This window comes from Capsicum annuum, chromosome 3, assembly GCF_002878395.1.
Source record: "Capsicum annuum cultivar UCD-10X-F1 chromosome 3, UCD10Xv1.1, whole genome shotgun sequence".
In the NCBI taxonomy this organism is placed as follows: domain Eukaryota; kingdom Viridiplantae; phylum Streptophyta; class Magnoliopsida; order Solanales; family Solanaceae; genus Capsicum; species Capsicum annuum.
This window is the reverse complement of record NC_061113.1, coordinates 243,952,819-243,962,592: the sequence shown is the minus strand read 5'-3', so window position 1 is coordinate 243,962,592 and position 9,774 is coordinate 243,952,819. Positions and strand designations below refer to the sequence as shown.

General features: G+C 38.2%; 2 protein-coding genes across 3 annotated transcripts; both read left to right on the top strand.

Annotated features, from left to right (window-relative positions):
* Positions 1-259: 259 nt before the first annotated feature.
* Positions 260-7,248, top strand: LOC107862638 (MA3 DOMAIN-CONTAINING TRANSLATION REGULATORY FACTOR 1-like). Of its 2 annotated transcripts, XM_016708270.2 has the most exons (4): positions 260-686; positions 1,069-1,331; positions 3,005-3,099; positions 5,100-7,248. In XM_016708270.2, exons 2-4 carry the CDS (start codon positions 1,079-1,081, stop codon positions 6,894-6,896), a joined length of 2,145 nt encoding a protein of 714 aa, XP_016563756.2. In that variant the 5' UTR covers positions 260-686; positions 1,069-1,078; the 3' UTR covers positions 6,897-7,248. The 2 variants fall into 2 exon arrangements, with proteins under 2 accessions (XP_016563756.2, XP_047265619.1); XM_047409663.1 differs by lacking the exon at positions 3,005-3,099 and having other exon boundaries at positions 411-686.
* Positions 3,005-9,774, top strand: LOC107862639. The gene is made up of 2 exons (XM_047409664.1): positions 3,005-3,099; positions 7,287-9,774. Exon 2 carries the CDS (start codon positions 8,889-8,891, stop codon positions 9,612-9,614), a length of 726 nt encoding a protein of 241 aa, XP_047265620.1. The 5' UTR covers positions 3,005-3,099; positions 7,287-8,888; the 3' UTR covers positions 9,615-9,774.

Genomic DNA, 9,774 nt, shown 5'->3' with positions numbered 1-9,774 from the left:
AAAAATAGGTGATACAAAGTACTAATAAATATAAAAAGATACTAAATTACTTTTAAATTTTTAGACTGGATAAGTAAATTATATCGAAAAAGTAAAGATGTAAGGAGGAAGTAGTATCATTTAAACAACCCCTCTCTGCAACAAAGTGTTAACAAGTTAAGCACGTAAGCTATTTGTCTGCAAGTGACAGCATCAGTATAAATTTTCGGTAGCAAAACCTTTAACCTTTTCTTTCTTTTTTAATTAATAACAGCAGCCAAACCTTAAAGTGGAGCTCCACAAATTAAAATAACCTCAGCTTAAACGAGAAGAAGCCACGTGGATAGAATCATTGTACTTGCTGACGTGTACCTTTAATCATAGTCTAGCTAGTCCCTTCTATTTATAGTCTACATTCTCATCCATTTCAACTCTCTCACTCCTTTTTTTTTAATTAATTAATTTGTCAACAATCAAATCTCAATCCATAAATCCACAGATAAACCTATACATACAAAATTACAAAACATCCCATTCATATACTATATAATTTACACACATAATTCTTCCCTTTGTGCTTCATCAATTTAGGGTTTTACTGGAGCTTTTCTTGAGGACGATCGATCGAATTCTCGATTTTTGTATCCTCTCTCTTGGCTCACCATCCGAGCCAAGAACAGAGGAATTCATTCCCTATACTCAGAGAGGTAAAAAATAAATAAATACTCAATTTGTTTGGCCTACTTTTCTTTTTAGTTTATTTCAAAAAGAATTTTATCCCGATAACATTGCGGGATACCTGATTAGTTATAGTTGTAGTGTTATTTTTATGTGGCATTGAAGGTGGAATAATAATAATACTGGGAAAATTAGTCATCTCGGATAACTTGTTTTCTAACCAAACGTGCCCGAAATGTTCAATACGACAAGATTAAGGAAATTTTGATTCATTTGACATATTCAAAGGTATATTTTATTTTCTTAGAACTCCGTATAAAATCGAAATAGTTGAAAGGAATTGAAACTGAGGGAGTAAATAGTTGTGTGCTTTTTGTTAAGCGGGAGAATTGATGATTTGATTGTGTGTAGGTTTTGTGAAATGGAGTCAAGTGAGGGATTTCTGACTGAACAACAGAGGGAGATGCTGGATATTGCTCCGCAAAATGTGGAGGTTTTGTCATCTTCTCCGAAGTCACCTACGCTGAAATCTCCAGGTGCCAAATCATCCTCCTCATTTCTTTTATCAGAACATCATGTGAAGGCACCAGGCGGTGGGAAGGCATCAACGGCTGGGATTGCTGTGAGACATGTACGGCGTTCACATTCAGGGAAACATATCCGGGTTAAGAAGGGTGAGTATTACTTTTTGGCTGAATCAATCGTGACTATATTATAGTTCCTTTTAAGTATATGTATTGAATTTCTTACTCTGAATTATGATGGACTATCTTTTATTACCGAGTCAAGAGACTACGTACTGGCGCTTATTATTGCGCTTAAGATGAAAGAAGTTTTAAGTGTCTTAACTGATTTAAGGTTACAATGAGTAATCGAAATAGAAATGCCATTATAAATGCCTTTTTGAAACTATCCTCAGTGGATAGAGTTTCTTGATGCCTCTTGCTAGAACGAGGCCACGATGCAGAGTATTGTACTTAAAGCAGTTCTTGTTTTTCGTCTCGCGTGAATACTCCAAGAGTTCCCCTTAAGAGTTTGATTAAGGATTTTAAATTGATAAGTTCGAATAACTTTTCATCAGAGGTAGAGGTATGGACTGCGTACATCTTACCCCCCCCAGACCCCACTAAGTGGGAATACACTGGGTTTGTTGTTGTTGTTGTTGTAAGTTCGAATAACTTGTAAGGTTTTACCACTTAGTCCATTACATTTTTAAAACTATGGGCTCAAATCTAATTGTTGTTGAAATTTCAGTACTTTCCACATAGTGCATATTTTCATTTCATGTGAAAAAATGCTGGCTTCAGTTGAATTCATGATCCATTCTGCCTATGTTCCCGTAAGCATGTATATTGTACGAGTTCAGTTGAACTCATGCTCCGTTCTGCCTATGTTCCCGGTAAACACCTATATTGTACTCCACACTATATCAATAATCTAGGAGAGTACTCGTTTGCTCAAGAGTGTGGCCCAAATCCATGAAGTGGAAAATTACTTGGAGATCAAATTTCAAATTCAAGCAAGCTTTTAAAAATACTGAGTAATTTTTCTTGTTTGGCGGAGCTCAAAACATCTCCATTGTATTTTGACACCATTACACTAGCAATAATGTTCACATAAGCTTTTTCACGAGTTTCAAGGATTTTAATTCATTTGACAAGTCACTTTTAGAACATGAGGTGATGTTTTCCTTATCTTGTTAAGTTTTCAGTTAGTCCTCCAACATTTTCTTTTATTACTAATATAATATAATACGCATATCAAGTTGATCACTTGTAAACAGGTGGAATACCCGGAACACAAGGGGGGAAGGGCGGTAGAGCTCTATCACCTTTGCCGAGGCAAATGGTGTTGAGATAAAGTAGGGCAGACAGAGTGTTTATACTTTTGGGGGGCTGGGGGCGGGGACACCCTTTTATGTGTGAGCAGTGTGTTCTGTTGATGCCTACTGTTCATGTTCGTCACACAAAAATCTAACTAATAGGGGCTAAATTTTATCAGAAGACATCCTTGGCGGGAGTGTACATGAGAGATAGTCCAAGCATTTTTCTAACATTAGGTTCTCCATCTCTTTCCCAATCTCTCTCTTTCACATGTTTATTGGCATGTGAGAAGTACTAGCCTAGGCTTTGGTAATCCTCCTTGTCTTGCCTCATCCGCCTGGATCCTTCCCTATTGATATTACAACAATAGAAGCCTGAAAACTGGTTAACGGCATCCATCTCTCTTTCATACTTTATCAGTGTTCTGGAATGCAGAGGCAAACTGATTGTAGGCTTTTTTTCCTTTTTTTCCTTTTTTTGGTTCATATACTGAAGGCTTCCCTTTATTTGATGGCGAGAAACAGATGGTGCTGGTGGTAAAGGCACTTGGGGAAAACTGCTCGATACTGATGGTGAATCTCATCTTGATAAAAATGATCCCAACTATGATAGTGGTGAGGTGAGTCCTGCGACTTATTCAACTATACTTCTAGGATGAGGGAAGTTACTTTGGTTATATTGCACGTGACATTATTCTTTATTGGAGTGCTAAAATAATTTTTTGGTAGTATTACACTTTACAATAGACCACAATCATCCCTCAAGTTCTAAAACCATTCAAAATATGTACACTATGCAATTGCGGAGTAGAATAAAAAAAAGAATTTAAAAGGAGGGAAGGGAATCGGCGATGATGAAGAATAATGCAATAGTAAAAACGATTTTAGTTCTAAATATCATGATTGCAGAAGTTATTTTTCGAAGTGCTTCGTAATGCATACCCAATGCACAATTATTAATTTGTTTTTGCTTTTGCTTTCTTTCCTGTCTATTGGCATCTGTCTCCCCGGGTATTGATTTGCTGTGGCTCCCAATTTTTTTTAATCGACAAGTCAAATACCTAAAAATTGTGATTCCTAAAGACTCGAAACACATTTTCCACGGAGGAACCTAATTCACCGCTAAGCAAGGCTTTAATTTTTCCCTTGAAGTATGTATACTCAACATTCTTCTTTATGGCAGTTCAAATCAAAATTTTAGTAATAGTGAGCAAGAGTCAACACCAACATACCCCTTGTAATCCCATGAGTAGGATAATGTGTATGCAGACCTTATCCCTACCTTGAAGGGAGAGAGACGGTTTGCAATAAACCCTAGACTCAGGTATGCAAAGGAAATATAATAATGAAGAAGTCATGCTGAAAATCATGGAGAGAAGAACAATAGCTACAACAAATAATACGGTTGATGGTTTGCAATAAACCCTAGACTCAGGTATGCAAAGGAAATATAATAATGAAGAAGTCATGCTGAAAATCATGGAGAGTAGAACAATAGCTACAACAAATAATATGGTAACCGAAGCAAAGAAAACAATAAGTAATAATAACAATCTAAGAATAAGATAATGGGGGAATAATAGTCATTATCCTGACAAGGAGAACTGGACAACGATCAACAACCTACTAACCTTCTACCCTAATCCTTGATCTCCCTATCTTTCTATCTAGGGTGGATCACCTCTCCGTAATTCTTCTGTTTATTCATCCTCTCTTCAAATCCACTGTGACTAACCTTTCTTACCTCCTTACTGCGCATCTGTCCATCTCCTCTTCACATGCCCGAACCATTTCAACTTCATTTCCGTCATCTTGTCCACCAAAGAGGCCATTTTTACCTTATTCTGAGTGTCTTCATTCCTAATCATATCTCTCTTAATATGTTCACACATTCATCTCTACATCCTCATTCTCGTTACTTCTATCTTTTATACGTGATGTGTGAGTTCTTGGCCAACTAATACTCCTCATACGACATAGTTGTTCTAACAACCACTTTCTAATTTTAAGTTTTGGTGCACATTCTATCACACAAGACACTTGATGCAAGCCTCCATTTTATCCACCCGCTCCAATACGATATGTAACATCATTGTCAGTTTCCCCTTTTTTTGTATTATTGACCTAAGGTACTTGAAACTTCCTCTCTTAGAGATTATTCATGTATCGATCTTCAGTTCCACATCTGCCTCGTGAGTCACATCACTGAACTTGCACTCAAAGTACTCTGTCTTAGTTCTGCTTAACCTGAATCCTTTGAACTCCAGTATTTGTCTCCAAATCTCTCGTTTATCGTTAACTCCTCGATGTGTCTCGTCAATCAATACTATGGTACCTCCCCTTGGATATGTTATGTCAACTCATCCATCGCCAAGAAAAATAAAAATGGGCCAAGAATATTACTGGTTATGAGCAGTCTTTTAACACAACATACATATCTTTGTTAGGGTAATTTTAAATTTTCCATTTGGAAATTCCATTTTTTGTGAAGCAATTGATTCCTGGTCTAGTCTGTTGTATCTGTAATTGATAGATTAATCAGTATCGTAGGATACTGCCTCAGTGATTTTTCATAATGGTTTAATATTAGTGTTGTTTCCACCTTACACTAAATGGACAGGAGCCATATGAGCTTGTAGGAACAGCTGTCTCTGATCCATTAGATGATTACAAGAAATCTGTAGTATCAATTATAGAGGAATACTTCAGCACCGGTGACGTGGAACTGGCTGCATCTGATCTCAAGGAATTAGGTTCAACCGAGTATCATCCATATTTTATTAAGAGACTTGTTTCTATGGCAATGGATAGGCATGACAAGGAGAAGGAAATGACTTCAGTTCTTCTTTCTACTCTGTATGCTGATGTCATCAACCCTACCCAGATCAGTCAGGGATTCTTCATGCTTGTGGAGTCTGCTGATGATTTGGCAGTGGACATACCAGATACTGTTGATATCCTAGCTTTATTCATCGCACGGGCTGTGGTTGATGACATTCTTCCACCAGCTTTTATCGCAAGAGCCAGGAAGACGCTCCCAGAATCCTCCAAGGGGATACAGGTGCTGCAAACTGCTGAGAAGAGCTATCTCTCAGCTCCACACCATGCAGAGCTTGTTGAAAGGCGCTGGGGTGGCAGCACCCAATTCACTGTTGAGGATGTCAAGAAAAGGATTGCCGATCTATTGAGGGAGTATGTTGAGAGTGGAGATATTGTTGAGGCATGCAGATGCATAAGACAGTTGGAGGTTCCTTTTTTCTATCACGAAGTCGTCAAGAGAGCTTTAGTTTTAGCAATGGAGATGCAGTCTGCTGAACCACTTATTCTGAAGCTTTTAAAGGAGGCCGCAGAAGAGGGTCTTATAAGTTCCAGTCAAATGGTGAAGGGCTTTTCTAGGATGGCCGAGAGTATCGATGATCTTTCTCTGGATATTCCTTCTGCAAAAACTTTGTTCCAGTTGATTGTTCGTCGGGCAATTGCTGAGGGTTGGCTTGATGCATCTTTCTTGAAAGCGTCAGGTGACGATGGACAAGCAAATGGTCCAGATGATGAAAAAGTGAAGCAGTACAAAAAACAGATCGTTAACATAATCCATGAATATTTCCTCTCAGATGACATTCCGGAGCTTATCCGGAGTTTGGAAGATTTGGGGGCACCCGAGTATAATCCCATTTTCCTGAAGAAGCTAATTACCCTTGCCATGGACAGGAAAAACAAGGAAAAGGAAATGGCATCTGTTTTGCTTTCTGCACTTCATATTGAGATTTTTTCTAGTGAAGACATAGTCAATGGATTTGTGATGCTACTGGAATCCGCAGAAGATACAGCACTTGACATTTTGGATGCTTCCAATGAACTTGCTCTTTTCCTTGCTAGGGCTGTAATAGATGATGTCCTCGCTCCTCTGAATTTGGAGGAGATATCGAATAAGCTGCCACCAAATTGCAGCAGTGGAGCGGAGACCGTCTGTACGGCTCAATCACTTCTATCTGCACGGCATGCTGGAGAAAGGATCCTGAGGTGTTGGGGTGGTGGGACTGGCTGGGCTGTGGAAGATGCAAAGGATAAGATACAAAAGCTCCTTGAGGAATTTGAAAGTAGTGGTGTTCTCAGTGAAGCTTGCCAGTGCATACGAGATCTTGGAATGCCATTCTTTAATCATGAGGTGGTGAAGAAAGCTTTGGTTATGGCAATGGAGAAGAAGAATGACAGGATGCTGGATTTGCTGCAAGCATGCTTTAATGAGGGGCTTATCACCACAAACCAGATGACCAAAGGCTTTGGGAGGATCAAGGACGGGCTTGAGGATCTGGCTCTTGACATTCCTAATGCAAGGGATAAATTCACCTTTTATTTGGAGTATGCCAAAGAAAGGGGCTGGCTGTTACCATCTTTTGGGTTGCCTGATGCCTCTTAATGAGAAGAATCATATGCATTTGCTTGTTGCATCTCTGCATGTTGTTCATTGTTGCCTTTTCGAAGTCTGTTTTATTGGGAGTGGTGGATGGACACGGACTGCCAAGTCTGAACTGACCATCTCTGCAAGTCAGTCCAGAAGACACGGACTGCCCAGTCCTTCCTAGTTCCTCTTTTATGTTTCTTGTATGATGGATATCTCTTGATGTAAAAATTAGGCCTCCCGCGTTTATCTAATGTAGTGGTTAATGCGTTCTGCAATACCTTTGTCTTCCATAAGGATGTTAGTACAGAATTATCAATAATCCTGCATTTTCTGAGTTCAAATATTTTGGTCAGTTCTACTTTGTTAACTTGCTTTGTGCCATTTGCTTCTTGTTGATACTTTTAGTTTTTGAGAGACTGGAGTCAATTATATGAGCCTTTAACATCTAAGGGAGAAGGAAGCATGATCAATTGAGCCATTGAGGAACAATCAGCTCCACCAAGGTGTGTTGATTGTACAGTTTTGGCATGTTATTGATCTTATTGACTGTATGATCCGAATACTAGAAGCTCTGATTTGATTTGGAGAGACTTCCTGTAAATGTAATGCTTGTTTTCCTTGATCAAACTCCGGGCATATATGGGTGAGGTGCGATATTGGAACAATTTAAGGTATGATCAGTTTATTTTTAAGTGATTCATAGGAGGTAAAGAACTTAAATGTTGCATCTTTCTCACAATTTCATTTTTATGTTTCTTAGTATTTTGTTTTGAGTAGGATGTGGCAGGGTAATTTCTTTTGCAATTAGCGACTTCCAATCAGTCCAATTGGTTAGCGGTAAGGTATGATTTTACTCTAACCGTCTCAGATCCTACTTTGTGGGAATACACGGGATATGTCGTGGAATCAGTCCAATAAGGTAATTAAAGTTTATAGTTTCTTAAGAAGTGTGGGATAGACAAATTAATTCACTTCACTGGATATCTTATTGAATTACTACTCTACTGGATTACTAATCTAAGTGTGGAATACACAAGTTAATTAAAAAAGTTTAACAAAGATACACAGTTCTAGTATCTTACGTCAAAAAGCTTGTCCAGACAAAATTGACACTTAACAGTCAAATTGGGAATGATAAAAAGCATATGGAAAAAAGCTAAATATAATCAATGAAGTATTCAATTTGAGTTTACATTTGCCCTTTATGTACCTTTCAGTCCAGGAAAGATTAGCATCATTAATTTTGTCCTATATTTATCCCGTCTCTCTAATGGATGTGCAACTTGGCTGTGACAACTGCCAAAGTGGACCCATGTATGCAAACAAAATAATCAAGTTACACCTAAATTATCAATTTGTTTAAATGCTACCATGTTCGAACAGTTGTAAAGATCCAAAGTCCAAATATTCGTCTAAATAATTTAGCTAAAATTTTCCAAATATATTCCAAAAGTGATCAGTTTTTTGGACGGAGCAAACAACAATAAGAGGGGTATTATTTAAAACACAAAATAATAAAACATGAAAAAAAAAATTATCTTTTCTTAGTTATTGAAAAAAGATAAATAAAATGAGAAATTAAATTAAGAAATTTGGAACGGATAATTTGAGATGAAGGAAGTATCAACTATTCCAAAAAGGAAAAAACCATAGAATTATTTCCTTTCCTTTTATAGTCGTGATGTCGGAACTTTTTGAAAGGGAAACTTGGAATTACCGGTAAAGTTTAAATGAAGATTTGGAATAACTAGTAAAGTTGTTATCATATGATCAGATTACAGTGGCAGAGTCAGAAATTTTCTGCCAATAATTTGACTGAGAGTACACGACTGACCACACTTTGATATAGATAGCTCCGGCGCCTATGAGATTATAGGTTCAAAGAGTCTCGTGGTCCAGCCCACCCACATAGAGAATTTTGCATACACGTTATCTACGTATAGAATTCTCCATACACAAACCAAACCATCTATCTTCAAAACAAGAAATCCAATTTTTTTCCGAATCATGTATAATGCATCAACCATGAACATAAATCTCCATAAACTTCCTTTCCTCCTTTCTCTCTTCCTCTTTCTTTCCTTTTTAGCATTTCTCTCCTTGCGCTCTCTCCACAAACCCACCGTATTACTTCCACCCGACCTCCGTATCCGACCCGGTTACTCATCCTACGATGCATACATCGAGCGCCAGCTCAACAAGACCCTCAACCCGAAACTCCGACATATTTGGACCACCCGAGATTGGAATCGAAAGGTCAAGGTCTTCTCCGAATTCTTCAACAATCTGAGAGTTGGAGGTTTTTTATTCAATAACTCGAAAGCTCTTTGCATTGGCGCGCGGGTCGGGCAGGAAGTAGAGGCATTAAAACGGGTCGGAGTTGATGATTCAGTCGGCATTGATCTGGTGCCGTATCCACCCTTGGTTATAAAGGGCGACTTTCATCATCAGCCGTTTGATGATGGGAGTTTTGATTTGGAGTTCTCTAATGTGTTTGATCACGCGTTGTATCCGTTGATGTTCGTTAGGGAGATCGAACGGACGTTGAAGCCTGGTGGGATTTGTGTGTTACACCTGTCGTTATCTAGACGGGCGGATAAGTATTCCGCGAATGACTTGTACAGTGTGGAACCACTTAAGGAATTGTTCAAAGTGTCTGAGTTGGTTGAGGTGAGACGTATTGATGGATTTGGTTTGGATACTGAAGTGGTTTTTAGGAAGAAGAACAAGTAGTAAGTGAAAACGAAACATCTTAGATCAATAGCGTGGTGAGATGCTCCATCCCTTGTGTCTAATTCTTTCATTCGTATCTATTTCCTTGTAGATTATTTGAAGAGACAATGTAAACGACTATGTTCAGTTTTTAAAAGGTATTTGACTAAGCTTATAACTA

Coding starts and splice junctions, on each gene's coding strand:
- LOC107862638 (XM_016708270.2), top strand. CDS start 1,079: ATGGAGTCAAGTGAGGGATTTCTGACTGAACAACAGAGGGAGATGCTG. Junction 1,332..3,004: donor ACATATCCGGGTTAAGAAGG/GTGAGTATTACT, acceptor GGCGAGAAACAG/ATGGTGCTGGTGGTAAAGGC. Junction 3,100..5,099: donor CCAACTATGATAGTGGTGAG/GTGAGTCCTGCG, acceptor CTAAATGGACAG/GAGCCATATGAGCTTGTAGG.
- LOC107862639 (XM_047409664.1), top strand. CDS start 8,889: ATGTATAATGCATCAACCATGAACATAAATCTCCATAAACTTCCTTTC.